This window comes from Neofelis nebulosa, chromosome X (genome assembly GCF_028018385.1).
Source record: "Neofelis nebulosa isolate mNeoNeb1 chromosome X, mNeoNeb1.pri, whole genome shotgun sequence".
NCBI classification, from domain to species: Eukaryota; Metazoa; Chordata; class Mammalia; order Carnivora; family Felidae; genus Neofelis; species Neofelis nebulosa.
In genome coordinates this window covers 96673286-96688615 of record NC_080800.1, presented here as the reverse complement: position 1 = coordinate 96688615, position 15330 = coordinate 96673286, and the positions used below count along the sequence as shown (strand labels likewise).

The window sequence follows — 15330 nt, the reverse complement described above, 5'->3', positions numbered from 1 at the left end:
AGGGAGATATAGGACTTCCCATGGTAAATAGGCCCTGAGAGATGTCCCACTATCTTTTGAAGGTGACAGTGTGGAAAAGAGCAGTAGGTTGTGCAATGTATGCGCCCTTAAAACGGCTGGGGCTTTTCTCCCAGTTTTACCCACGCATACAAACCCACGCGACTGAGCTCAAACCTCTTTGCTTTTGCTTACTCTTCCTGTTGTGGTTCTTTTTCGGTGAAAGGCCTCTTCAGAAACTTGCCTCCTGGTTGACACAGCTTTATTATTGATTTTGGGGAATACTTTACATATTATGAACACTAACCTTCTGCCGGTTACGTGTTGCAGGTTTCCTCCTCATCCCCCCACCTGCTGCTGTCGCTTGTCCGTATGTTCGGGGCGCAGTCGTACCCTAGAGAATTGTAACCTTTCTTTCTTTTTACTAACAAATTGACAAACTTTTTTTTTTTTTTTAACATTTATTTATTTTTGAGAGAGCGAGACAGAGCACAAGTGGGGGAGGGGCAGAGAGACGGGGGCGCACAGAATCCGGCGCAGGCTCCAGGCTCTGAGCTGTTGGCACAGAGCCCGACGCGGGGCTCAGACTCACAGACCACGAGATCATGACCTGAGCCAAAGTCCTACGCTGAACCAACTGAGCCACCCAGGCGCCCCACCATTTTCATATTCTTTACGGCTTCTGCGTTTTGTGTTGGCCCTCAGAAAGATTTTATTTTTGCCTCTTTAAAAATATATATTCTTTTTTATCTTCTACCGTTACAGTTTTAGTTTTTCACGCTCAGTTATTTATTCCATCTGTGGGATGTATCTGTATGGTGTAGATGGGATTTCAGTTTTTTCCCTAACTTAGCCAGTTTCCCCAAACCTCTTTATTGAGAGATTCACCATTTTTTGTTACCCAACCTGAGTTCCACTTTCTCCACATAGCTAGGAACCATAAGCACTTGGATCTGTTTCGGGACTTTATTCTATGGATCCCTCTGTCCCCATACTGGTACCACACGGTTATAGTTACCGTAACTTTACAGTACATTGTACTATCGACCGTGAAAGGTTGCGTCGTCCCTTATTTTTCTGTTTTAAAACATTTTGGGTGATTTTCTTTTTCCAATGAACTGAGGATTCAACACACAAAATAGCCATCCTCTGCCGCCAAAAAGAACTTAGGACCCTTTGCCAATAGGAATTGTGTTGAATTTCTATATGAATTTTGAGGGAACTTCGCATCTTTGTGATGTTGAGTTTTTCTATTCGATATTTGTATGTATTTATCCCTGTATCCATTTATTCATGTCCTTTATGGTTTTACAAACCAGTAAAATTTTATTGTTTGTAAGTCTTCCGGGTTTCTTTTTTTAAGCTCATTCCTAGGTAGTTTACAAATTTTGTTGGAAGAGAAGACATCTTTGTCTTTATGGGGCTGATTTTGCTGTAGTGGGCATTTTACTGTATTAGTTTTCCAGTTGATTCTTCTAAGCTCTCTATAAAAACGATGTTATCTGTCAGTCATTAATTCTTTTTTTTTTTTTTTTTTTTTTTTTTTATTTATTTTTGGGACAGAGAGAGACAGAGCATGAACGGGGGAGGGGCAGAGAGAGAGGGAGACACAGAATCGGAAACAGGCTCCAGGCTCCGAGCCATCGGCCCAGAGCCCGACGCGGGGCTCGAACTCACGGACCGCGAGATCGTGACCTGGCTGAAGTCGGACGCTCAACCGACTGCGCCACCCAGGCGCCCCTGTCAGTCATTAATTCTTAAAGTGTGATCTGTGGTCTCCCAGCAGGAACAGCCCTTGTGAACTTCTTTGAAAAGCAAATTCTTGGAGCACCCAGTTGGCTCCGTCAGTGGAGCATGCAACTCTTGATCTCGGGGTTGTAAGTTTGAGCCCCACATTGGGTGTAGAGATTACTTAAAATAAAATATTTTAAAAAAAAAAGAAAAGAAAAAATTCTCTAGACCTATCCCACATCAACTGAATGAGAAACGCTGGATGCTGGGGGTGAGGCCCAGCAATCTCGGTTTATCTCGCTTTCTAGAGGATTCTGCTACATACTCAAAGTTTGTGGACCACTGATGTAAATAATGATTTTTATTTTTTCTTGCCCATATTTTCTTTTTTTTTTTTTGGTTTTTAATTTTTAAATGTTTATTTTTGAGAGAGAGAGAGAGAGAGAGAGAGAGAGAGCCTGAGTGAACAGGGAAGGGGTAGAGAGAGACGGAGACACAGAATCCGAAGCAGGCTCCAGGCTCCGAGCTGTCAGCACAGAGCCCGACGCGGGGCTCGAACTCAAGAACCGCGAGATCGTGACCTGAGCCGAAGTCAGACGCTTAACCGACTGAGCCACCCAGGTGCCCCTTGCCCATATTTTCTTTCCTCATTTTTTTTCTTGCAAGATGTTTGCGTAACAGTGCTTAATGAATTATGTAGAATGGACTTTGACTGAAGAGGCTGAGACAGATTGCTAACTTCCAAAAGTAAGACTGTAGACAGGAATGGTGAGAAATGCACTTTTCCCTGACCAGATGAATGGGGGAAACGAAACCTTAGTGACAGGGAGATTGAGGGAGACTGAGTGTATAATTTAGGGTAAGGATTTTGGTGGGTAGCAGAGAGAGGTATGATTCAATATGAAACATGACAGTGTCACTCCGGTAGATAAGAGTTATAACACTGTAACATTGAAGGAGACGAAGACAGCTAAAGCTTGGCAGTTGACCTTTAAACATCCATTAGAGAAAGTTTAGCCCTTGTTACAAGAGGGCAACCACTATTAGAAAAAGCAGATAGAGGGGCGCCTGGGTGGTTCCATCGGTTGAGCATCTGACTTCAGCTCAGGTCATGATCTCACGGTTCATGGGATCGAGCCCCATGTCCAGCTCGGTGCTGACAGCTCAGAGCCTGGAGCTACTTCAGTTTCTGTGGCTCCCCCTCTCTCTGCCCCTCTCCCGCACATGCTCTGTCTCTGTCTCTCAAAAATAATAAACAGACGTTAAAAAAAGGGGGGTGGGGAAGAGTGGTACTGTTGTAAGAGGCAGTGGAACTGCATGCTGTAAGCTGTAATGGTAATGACCACATGGTGGTCCGTGGGCAGATCGCCTCAGTGACTTTTGGAAGAAAACTGAAACTGTCAAGGACAGTGCATCCTGGCATGCGGCCAGGGGAAAGGGAGAAACTTCTGGGACATGAGGGATCGAGTCTTCTTGGTAGGAGTTTAGGCCAACAACTAGCTGTTCTACCTCTCTGGACCCCCTCGTTACAGCACAAAAATGCTGATAAGGAAGAAAGCAGGCAAGTTGATCACTCGCATAAATGTTCTGAAATCCAGTACAGCTGCAACCTTTAAGACGGCACAACCTTTATTATTTTTAGTGTTGCAGATGTTCTGATGGGTGCATATGTGGGAGCATCCTACACAATCCGCTCCAGTTCTGGATTTACTCAAGGGGGGAAAAATCACCACCCAGCTCAACATCTAGGACTGACGTCTTCAGGGTAGGAGGGCGTCTTCAGTGCCATGGGTGGGAGGCGAGTGTGGTGTCTTTCCTCTGTGAAAGCTGAAAGATTTGATAGTCTAACACTCTGTGACATTTTTAAAACTTGTCCCAGAGAATACAATTCTATTTCTTAAACGCCACTCTTTGCAATTTCAAGGTGATTTTGAATTTGTACTGCTTGATTGAGAGAAGTACCATTATGCATAGTTTTTCTACACGGTGCCCTTTTTCAATTTTGTAGTGTATTACACTTTTCACTGATCTTTTCTGTCCGCTTTTCTTATCAGTGTGCTTAACAAAATTTTATTCGAAGGCAGATGATCCTAGACACTCTGGGTTTGTTTTCTGTAACATAAGGTTAATTCATCAGCACTGTTTACCTTTCATGGTATAAGATTGGTTAGACATTTCTCAAATCTCAGTATTTTTTTATTTTTATTTTTTTAATTAAAAAAATTTTTGTGTAATGTTTATTCATCTTTGAGAGACAGAGAGAGACAGGGCATGAGTGGGGAAGGGGTAGAGAGAGGGCACAGAATCCGAAGCAGGCTCCAGGCTCCAAGCTGTCAGCACAGAGCCCGATGCGGGGCTCGAACTCACGGACCGTTAGATCATGACCTGAGCTCAAGCTGGATGCTCAACCGACTGAGCCACCCAGGTGCCCCTCAAATCTCATTATTTTTAAAGCTGTTGGCTCTTGGGCAGAGTGGGAAAGAGTGAGACAGTGGATTTTAATTAAATGCTAAGTCCAAAACTGGAGATCTCTGTTTGAAATATCATCTAAACATATGATAGGTTTGTGTGAAATATTAGACTTGTGAATCACTTAAACGCTTCAGAGTAAAATTGGTTGAACTGATGCAAGTTATTGCAACAATCCAAAACAGTCTTATCTGTTTCATTTCTGGTGCACTAAGTAGAACGTTCTAAGGGCAAAACCACAATTATGTCTTTGTCAGGTGTGTGCTCTGGGTCATGATCAGTTTTCCTTGTATTCGTGAGAATGTCATGACTGTGGAGACGTGTGTCTTTTTCATTATAATGCATGTCTGCGTCTGTTGTCCTGTCTTTTCCCTTAATCTTTGGAAGCATTCTGTCCCTCTATATCTGCGGGCCTTTATATGTCATATCTTGTCTGCTCATCCACGTGGTCCCCGCTTTCATGTACTACGCTGTTTTGTTTCCTTTTATGAAAATATTTCAAACATACGGAAAAGTACAGAGACCAGTATAACGAGCCCTCATATGCCCACCACTTAGCTGTGATAGCCTAACATTTTGCCATCTTTTTTTTCAGATACCTATTAAAGTGTTAAATACACGTGAAGCTTTTAGCCTCTCTCTCCTCGGGGAGGAGTTAAAATAGCCGAGGAACAGGGCTACCTTGTCCCTTGAACACAACCAGATAGTCTGTCCCTCCTCAATTGCATTTCTCCCCTTTTCTCTCCTGAGGTAACACTATCCCAAATTGGGGGATTATCATCCCCATGAATATTTTAATGCTTTTTCTGTATTCATATGTGTGTATGTGTATATCCATATATGAATCCACACACGTATTGTCTTACATGCTTTTGAAATTTATAACATGATATTGTACTTCTTCAGTTTACATTTTTGTGTAATGGCATGCTTTTCGGTTTTACCTGCCCTAGTATCCCCCATGAGCAAAACAAAATAAAACAGGAGCTCCTCGGTGGTTCAGTTGATTAAGCATCCAACTCTTGATCTCAGCTCAGGTCTTGATCTCAAGGCTGTGAGGTCAAGCCCCACGTTGGCTCCACACTGGGCACGAAGCCTACTTAAAAATGAATGAATGAGTGAATAAATGAGTAAAACAGAACAAAACATCTACCTCCACCCTATATCGCCCCTGCAACTACCACCTATTTTTTTTTGCTCCTTATTAAAGTGCAAGTCTGCAAGAGTTTCATGTACTCGTTTCCTCTCTTTCATTCTCTCTTGAACCCATGCTAATCAGCCATTTTCTCCACCGTTCCATGTAAACCACTCTTATCAAGGTGTCCGGTGACCTCCATGTTACCAAATCGTGTTGTGATTTCTCAGCTCCTCACTTCACCTCTCAGCAGTATCTGACACACTCGATCACTTCTTTCTTTATATTACACTTGATTTAACCGTCTAGGTTACCACACCTTCCTTTCTCCTACCTCGTGGCCACACCTCCTTATTTCTTTTGCTGGCTCCTCTTTATTTTTCTATTTTGAAACAAGTTGAACAGAAAAGTATAGAATGGCAAGTGAACATTCCTCCCAAACTTCTATTCCCTCTCACCAATAATGGACATAAACAGACTTTGTACATGTGTGTGTGTGTGTGAATTTCATAGGGGAACCAATGCCTCGCTTCAAATTGTATGTTTTTAATTGCATTTTTTACGTGCACATTGTATTTATATGACTATAATGTCTTACTGTTCTTATTGATTAATTGTGTGTGTGTGTGTGTGTGTGTGTAAGCTAAAATCATTAGCCCTTTGTTGTCTCTCATGTGTGCATGGTGAATGTGTCTTTCCTAGTTCATCAAATGCCATTTGGCCTTGTGATATTTTTTAAAGCACAGAGTTCTAATTTTTTTGTATAATTACACTTAACGGCTTTTTTTCTTTTATGGTTCCTCGACTTGGGGTCCTGCTTACCTTCTCTACTGCATGATTATAAGTAATTTCACTTGGATTCTCTTTGGTACTGTTTCAGAGTTTCATTTTATCCCTTTGATCTATCTGGCATTTATTTAGGATGCCCTAATGTGATGTGCAGTAGGATAAACTTAGTTATTTTTCTAAATGGCTCCCCGATTGTTCCCTGCTTATTTCATCCTTTCTTTCGCCTTGCTTGCTCGTCATTACCATCGAGTAATTCCTGGACGAATTTGAGTTCCTTGCGAGTTCTTGAAAGAATTTATTTTGTGTTGGTTTTTTTTTTTAAGTTCGTTATTATTATTGTTTTTTAGTAATCTCTACACCCAATGTGGGACTCGAGCTCACGACCCCTTAGATCAAGGGTCGCATGCTCTTCTGACTGAGCCAACCAGGTGCCCCTGTTCATGTTTGTCGTATTTTTCAAACCACTGCAGTGTGGTTCTCCCCACCTGTGTTCAAACTACTCTTGAAAAAAAAGGTAATCACTGACTTTATAGCTGTCGAATCAGTTAGCTGGTAGCTCACTCGTTCTGGGCAGAACTTGAAACCGTCGAATCCCCTCCAGCCACTATTCTTCGGAACCCGCCTCCTTCCTTAGTTTTAATCGCACATTTCTCTTAGTTTCCCTCCTGCCTATTTTCTCTCTCTCTCTGCCAGCTTATCTTCCTTGGTTCCTTGCACAACAGTGTTTGGGGGATTACCCTTTCTCATGGCGAAGGCGCTTCTGAGGAATATTTCCCAATTTCATTACTCCAGCTCTTAACTGGCTGCATATCCTTGTATTTTCATTTCTACTTCCGATCTAAATCAAGGTTTAGACGCTTTCTGTCTTCAGTTGTCTGTTTGGTGCTATCTGGTGTGCCCTAGAGTACTTCGGTGTGTCTACACCAAACCATTGTTCTTCCTTGCGGTATTTTTCCTTTTTTGCTCTACCCTGCCTCGCTTGATGTCATTACCACTTCCCCAGTTACTTAAATAGATTTTGTCTTTGCTGTCACCTTATCCCTTTAATATCTGTGAGTCCCGAGTCCTGGTTTTCCCTGGTGATCCCCATAGCTCTTCTCTGTGCTCTTAATTCATGCTTTGACTATGGGAGTGGTTTCTGAACTGGTCTAGTAGTTTCTGAACTAGTCTCTGGAAACTTGTAGTTTCTCTCTCTCTCTCTGATCTACCCCCACATTGCAAGTAGTGTTAACTTTTCTTTTAATGTTTATTTACTTCTTTTGAGAGAGAGAGCACAAATAGGGGGAGGGGAAAAGAGAGAGGGAGAGAGAGAATCCCAGGCAGGCTCCATACTCAGCACAGAGCCCAGTGCAGGGCTCGATCTCACGATCGTGAGATCATGACCTGAGCCGAAATCAAGAGTGAGATGCTTGACTGACTGAACCGCCCAGGCACCCCAGCAGTGTTAATTTTCTAATATATATATTTGGTCATACAGATTCCTTGATTGAAAACAGCTAGTGTTAGTTAAATCTTGCATAAATGGATCACTGTTTACATTGTTTACTTCCTCTCCCTTCCTAAGTTCACTAACGCGAGACTGAAGAAATGGAAAAATTCGAAAGGACAAAGAACAGGAGTGGAAACATTGACAATCGTGTAGTTTAAACTAATCTTTTACCTGGTCAGAGGAAGTTACAACTTCAGAATCTCTCCCGACACGAACTTTTGGGAGAAACCAACATATTCTTCCCATAGAACTCCTCATATTTCCAGACTCAGAGGCATCTGGTCTGCAGAAGGCAGGAATAAATCTTGAGATTGAAAATGTGGGCTGTTCTTTGGAAGTCTTTATAGTAAGTGGGTGGAGTTCCATGTCCCGACGACATCCACTACTCTGTGCCTTGGGAAACCAGAGGTTTATTATCTGGAGGCTTTGGATGGGAAAGCCCCAGACTCTGAGATATAGTGCAGCCGGTGGATTCATTGAAACCGTGGGATCGAGTGAAAGTTCTAATACCTCATTCTGGGGACCTATATGTTCCACTGTAGATGTAGTTGATGAAAAGGGACATGAATTATTTATTTTCACATTGCCAGATTCCTAAGAACAATCTAGCTGTGGCTGTTTACCTCTGGGCACACCTTCTAAAACAACAGTTGTAGAGCCTAAAAAAAAACAATTAAAATTTCTCAACAGCTCTGGGGCGCCTGGGTAGCTCAGGCAGTCGAGTGTCTGACTCTTGGTTTCCGCTCAGGCCATGCGTGATCCCAGGGTCGGGGGATTGAGCCCCACGTTGGACTCCGTGCAGGGCGTGAAACCTGCTTGAAATCTCCCCTCTCTCTCTCCCTCTGCCCCTCTTCCCCTGCTTGCACGGTCTCTTTCTAAACTAAAACGTAAAAAAGTTTCTTAGCACCTCAAAATTCTCTCACCGCTTCAACATTTTTGGAAAAGGTAAGTCAAAGGTCAGTTGATTTTGAGATGCTTAAAACTTTTTTTCATTGAGGCTACTCAGTTTCTTGTAATAACAGAAAATATGATTGTGTAAATAAATATAAATGCTATATTGCCATTTGATTTTTTTTTTTTTTTTTAGAATTATGAAGACCCAAGAAATAGAAGGCAGGAAACAATGAAGAGAACCTTTTTCTCTAGCTTAATTATTTTAGGTCTTTACATAGCTTCATTACAAACAATTATATAAACAAACTAAATTGCATAGTCTACATTTTTATCTCCCCAGTGCAGTAAATTGATTTTATCAACAAGAAACCTTTAACTAAAATATACATTCCTGCTTCCCAATATATTTGAAATCAATAGAGCACGTGAAATATACTCTACATCTCCCATGCAAAGCATTCACATTTACTAGAAACAGTATATTAGACTTAGTTTGCTGTAACCCCACCTGCTCTTTTTTCATTAAAAAACCACCACCGAAATAAAAATTCAGTCCAGATCAAGAAAACAACCCCCCTGTTACCTATTCTGTATTTTGAAGCTTTCAAAATCTTATTATACCTTTCTAGCTTTAATTCTGACCAACCACTTATAAAATTGTGGGCCCTGCTTACGGGCTTTTGAGACTTTGTGTGCTCCTGGTAACGTGGGATGTAGGGCTGTGTATCTCCTTGGCAAATGTTGGCCTCCACTCTTCACCTCTAACTTCTCTGGTCTCCCCCAACTTCATGCAGGATCTCAGGTCTCCTTAGGGTTAATCGAACTTCCTGTGTACCTGGTTGTTATTCTAATGATTTCACCAGAAATGTAGTCGATACTGTCTAATGAGCCACTCTGGAATTTCGAAGATAATTTAACAATTGCAGATTCAATTCCTTTAACGTTCTTCATTTTCTTAATTTTCATAAGCTAGAATATGGACATCAGGAACATGGACGTACATTTTTGTCTTTCGGTCACAAAATGTGTCACGTATTACATAGATAGAATAATTTGAAAATTTTAGTATTGATTTTTATAGTAAATATTGACTTCTTTTCCTCCTGAACAGGTCATTATCCCAGTTTTAGAGATGATGGATCATCTTCATAGAGGGGAATCAGTTGCTGCAATACTCCGTAACCGGTATATTTATGGAAGCAATTTGCCTTATAAGTTATATAATGTCTCTTCTGCCTGTGTTTATACCTGAAGTTGGTACTTAATGAATATGTGTTGAATGCCTGGATTAATATACACTATTTGCTGCGTGAGTGAACAAAAGAATGAACAAAGGGATGAGAGATGGAATGAAGAACATGTCAGTGACCATGGGTTCTGAGCTGACAAAAAAATAGAGAATAAAATTGGAAATCATAATTAGTGTGAGTTGTGACCCCCTGACATTCAGTAAATGGAGCCATTGACTTGAAGTTTTTGTTCTAAGCATATCAGTGAATACATACGGGTATCCATTGCTTGACAATAGATGTCTCAACCAAGTAGTTTTTAAAATAGCACTGCCCTGTGATTGTACATTTCTGTTATTCAAAAATCCAGTTAAAGCTTTTTTCAGGCTGTAATGAGAAATTCAGAACTTTCTCTGACAACTTGTGATTTTAAAGTCATGGTTTAAAGAAACGTAGCCTTTGCTTTGTAGGTGTGAAAGAGTATCCCTTGTTTCCAATAGTTGAATTGTATGGTTTGGGTGAATCGTTTGAAGTAATATGCTAGAGTTGTGTACATCATGGCTCAAATGCTTATTAGTCGTCTAGACTTGTGCAGATTTCTTAATTGCACAAGTACCTTAACTTTCTCATCTATGAATTGGGGATAATAATATTGGTTGTTTTAAGGATTACATGGGTGTCTATGGGGTATGTAGAGAGAGAGAGAGCTTGGCAAATAATGCATGGTATGTTGGTGCTATTCTTGAAACGTAAATGTGGGATTTTAACTATTTGGAAATATAATATTGTGTTTCTGAATTCTGATATGCTTTAAAATAGGTGCATCTTAGAAGAACATGAAAAGACAGAAAAGTTCGAAGTAAGAAGGGGATGTATATAAAGTCAGTTATTCGACAGATACAATACTAGGGATTTTACATAATAATCCTGTTAGGGAAATAATATATGAAGGGTGCCTGTTGATTGAAATGTGTACTGTCGTGTGGGCAAGGTGCCGTAAGGTAGACTTCTTCAGAGACACAGAAAGCAAGTAAGTCATAGCAGGAATAATGTGTGGCCATGTTGAGGGAAAAGAGAGAAGAAAAGAATAACCAGGGGGAGGGGGTGGATTCCTAACAGTGCATTGAGTCTGTGGGGTCCAAGCACCGCTGAGTAGGAGGGTCTATAACACACATTGGGAAGAGGAAATAGTGGAAGGGCTGACTTCCAAAGGTCAAGTCCATAACGGAGGTAGTTATAGCATACTTGAATTTGTTTCCATTACTTTTTATGGAGCTATAATTAAATGCAGTAAAATATGCAAGCACGTAAATACACATCTCGATCGTTTTTTACGCATGCACACATCCAGGTTACCACAGCTCAGAGCAAGATATAAAACAATTCCACCCCGCCAGAGAATTACCTTGTTCCCCTTTCTAGTCTTTCTGTCGCCTCCACTCCTTCTGAAGAGAACGATTATGCTGACTAATGTGGTAGCATTGCTTGTTCTTGAACTTCATGTAAATGGAGTGAGACACACTGTTGAATTCTTTAGTGTATGGCTTCTTTAGTTTTTTTGAAATTTTGAAATAATGTTTTTGAAATTTATCGTGATCCCTGCAGGTATCAGTAGTTATTTCTATTTTACTGCTGTGTGGCATTCCTTTTTTTTTTTTTTTTTTTTTTTACTATACCACAATTTGTTTATCCATTTTCTTTTCTTTCTTTCTTTCTTTCTTTTTAAAGACGGTCTTTATTTTTTAATTTTTTTATTACATTTATTTATTTTTGAGAGACACAGTGAGATAAAGTGAGAGTGGGGAAGCGGCCGAGAGGGAGGGAGACCCAGAATCTGAAGCAGTCTCCAGGCTCTGAGCTGTCAGCACAGAGTCCGACGTGGGGCTCGAACTCACGGACCGCGAGATCGTGACCTGAGCTGAAGTCGGACGCTTAACCGACTGAGCCACCCAGGCGCCCCATTGTTTTTTATTTACTTTTTTTTTTTTTAATTTTTTTAACGTTTATTTATTTTTGAGACAGAGAGAGACAGAGCATGAATGGGGGAAGGTCAGAGAGAGAGGGAGACACAGAATCCGAAACAGGCTCCAGGCTCTGAGCTGTCAGCACAGAGCCTGACGCGGGGCTCGAACTCACGGACTGCGAGATCATGACCTGAGCCGAAGTCAGCCGCTTAACCAACTGAGCCACCCAGGCGCCCCCATTTACTTTTAACTAGGCTCCACACCTAACATGGGGCTTGAACTCGTGATCCTGAGATCAAGAGTCGTATGCTCTACTGACTGAGCCAGCCAGGCACGCCTAGGTACCCTTTTTAATTTTAGCCATTCTCTTGAGTATGTAGTGGCTTCTCATTATGGATTTCACTTTGCATTTTCCTCATGTGTAATGATGCGAGTATATTTTCATATGTGTATTAGCTATTTGTCTATCTTTTAGAAGTATCTGTTCGAATCCTTTGCCCATTTTAAAATTTGGCTTGTTGTTTTCTTTTCTTTTTTTTTTTTTTTTAAATGCTCTACTGTTTTTTTTTTTAATTTTTTTTTTTTTAACGTTTATTTATTTTTGAGACAGAGAGAGACAGAGCATGAATGGGGGAGGGTCAGAGAGAAGGAGACACAGAATCTGAAACAGACTCCAGGCTCTGGGCTGTCAGCACAGAGCCTGACGCGGGGCTCGAACTCACAGACCGCGAGATCGTGACCCGAGCTGAAGTCAGCCACTTAACCGACTGAGCCACCCAGGCGCCCCTGTTGTTTTCTTTTTGCATTTGAGGAGTTTTTAAGTTTATTCTGAATATTTAGATATATTGCATCATAAATATTTTCTTCCAGTCTGTGGCTTGCCGTCCCATTTTTGTGGCTTTTGATGAGCAGAATTTTTTTTTATTTCGATGAAGTTCAATTGATCCTTTTTTTCTTTTATACTCATGCTTTTTGCATCTTAGCCAGGAAACCCTTGCCCTCCCAAATTTGAGGCTTTCTTCCTGAAATGTTATGGTTTTAGCCCTCACATTATAAGTCCATTCTTGACCAGAAACCAAAGAATCTGAATAGTTAATAAGAACACTTTATAAAAGAAAAGTCTCTGTAGTTTTTTTTTTTTCATTAAAAAAATTTTTTTTTTAACGTTTATTTATTTTTAAGAGACAGAGAGACAGAGCACAAGCAAGGGAGGGGCAGAGAGAGAGGGAGACACAGAATCCGAAGCAGGCTCCGGGCTCTGAGCTGTCGGCACAGAGCCCGACGCGGGTCTCAAAGCCACAAACCTTGAGATCATGACCTGAGCCGAAGTCAACCGCTTACCCGACTGAGCCACCCAGGCACCCTGAGTCTTTTTGTAGTTTTAATTCTAAGTTAATACCTTTGTACATGATGAGGTAACTGAATTGGAACCTGAGCCATACTTGACAAGGCATAAGGAACTAGTTGTGTGACTGCCTAGTTTATAACACAGCGACTTTTGATTTCCTGCTGTTCTAATCTTTCTTATTGTAAATAAGACTTCTTTGGAAAAAACCGATAATTCTGATACTTAATAAAATGATTCAGAGCATAGAAAATGATGGAAAACTGCCCATTCATTTTATGATGCTGCAGAATTCAGGCATGAAAATCTGAGAAAAAGGTTGCTTGTTTGTGTACACAAATTATAGATCAATTATGGATTCGAAATAAAATATAACCCAAACACATTTAGGAATGTATGCAAAAAATTAACCCTCTGTGACTGAGAATGTTTCATCCCAGAGTGTTAATTGTTTAATACTGTGGAAGTCATATGATGCATCCTGTTGATAGATCTCCTTAAAAGAAGAAATGGTGAAGGTGTTTGAAAAAATTCAGAACCTGTTTTAAGAATAAAAATGTGAGGGACGCCTGTCTGGCTTAGTCGGTAGAGCATGCGACTCTTGAGGTTGTGAGTTTGGGTCCCATGTTGGGTATAGAGATTACAAAAAAAAAAAACATTTATTTTTTTTATTTTTTTTTAAAGTTTATTTATTTTGAGAGAGAGAGAGTGAGAGAGAATGAGCAGGGGAGGAGCAGAGAGAGGGGGAGACACAGAATCCGAAGCAGGCTCCAGGCTCTTGAGCTGTCAGCACAGAGCCCGACGCAGGGCTCAGACTCACAAACTGTGAGATCATGACCTGACTCGAAACTACGTATGCTTAACCCACTGAGCCACCCAGGTGCCTCTTAAAAAATACATTTAAAAAAATGTGATGGAAGCTTGCTCTCTTAACAAGAAAAAGAATTCTCTCACTAAAACCAACAGCACAGCATGGTACTTAATGTCAAATGTGGGAGTAGTTCCATAGGCAGAAACAAAACAAAGATACCTACAACCATCATTACTTAATATATATTTATAAGTTCTGGCCAATGTCAGTAAAGTAGCATAGGTAATGGAAAGGAAGAGCCAAGAAAAAAAAGTGATCAAGTTTTAGAAGATAGGCTTATGTACCTACGAAAGGTAAGACTTAAAAACAACTTCTTAGTTGATAGAACTCTAATGAGTGCTAAAAAGTAGTGGGATATAAGGTAAAAATGAAGAACGAGTACCTTTTGGGGGGCGCCTCGGTGGCTCAGTCGGTTAAGCGTCCGACTTCGGCTCAGGTTGTGATCTCACGGTCCGTGAGTTCGAGCCCCGTGTCAGGCTCTGTGCTGACAGCCCAGAGCCTGGAGCCTGTTTCAGATTCTGTGTCTCCCTCTCTCTCTGCTCCTCCCCCACTCATGCTCTGTCTCTCTCTTCTCAAAAATAGATAAACGTTAAAAAAAAATTAAAAATAAATTAAGAAACAGTACCTTTTGGGGCGCCTGGGTGGCTCAGTCAGTTAAGCATCTGACTCGATCTCAGCTTAGGTCTTACTTAATCTCAGGGTCATGAATTCAAACTCCACAATTGGGCATGAAGCCTACTTAAAAGAAAACAAAACAAAACAAAACAAAGCAAAACAAAACAAAACAAAAACCTGAACTCTTCCCAAATTATATAAATTTAACAGGAATGTAAGGTAATTATTCACATAAGATAATGAATGTATTAAATGTATCCCCATTGCTTAACACAATGTCTGGCATATAGTAATTGCTAATCAAAAAAAAAAATCTAACAATTTCTTCTGTGTGTAATTCAACAAACACGTGCTCTGTGATCACTAAGTACTAAACACTCTCTTGTGCTGAAATATGATGAAAAGTGATGAATCTTTTGTTCTCATTGAGCTTATATTTTGGTGAATGTAGGGGTAGGGTCGGATAGAAAAATATATATTGCAGAAAAGTGCTATGCAAAATTAACAAAGCATGTAGAAAGAAAAAGAATTAAGGGTGGGGGCGCCAATACAAAAGGACATTAACCTCTTACGAGTCTTAGATGCTTTTAGTCTTGCAACGTACCGTTCATCGTACGTTTTACCCTATCTGAAGTTTCAGTCCCGCGACTCATGAGGTATTGGGAAAGATCGGCCACACGTGGCTTACTTCGCTGCGAACGGCATTTCTATCTGAGCGTCATCCTCACAGCACATTACGGTCATGTCTGAGAGGGCACACGGTGCTAAGAGTCACCCCTTTGGTGTTGTGTTGGTGGTAGTT

At 40.8% G+C, this 15330-nt stretch overlaps 1 protein-coding gene across 4 annotated transcripts in view; it reads left to right on the top strand.

Annotated features, from left to right (window-relative positions):
* KLHL13 (kelch like family member 13) overlaps nt 1-15330 on the top strand; it is a 201832-nt gene that overhangs the window by 71860 nt on the left and 114642 nt on the right. For 2 of the 4 annotated variants that reach the window (XM_058714298.1, XM_058714294.1), the window contains exon 2: nt 9616-9689. The exons of 1 other annotated variant lie outside the window; for it this stretch is intronic. Coding sequence is in view for 1 of the 3 variants with exons in the window: in XM_058714294.1 (XP_058570277.1) it covers nt 9637-9689 (53 nt within the window). In the remaining 2 variants the exon portion in view is untranslated. Of the gene's footprint in view, nt 1-9615; nt 9690-15330 lie in introns of those variants that run through there. One more of the 4 variants, XM_058714296.1, reaches the window with a different exon arrangement.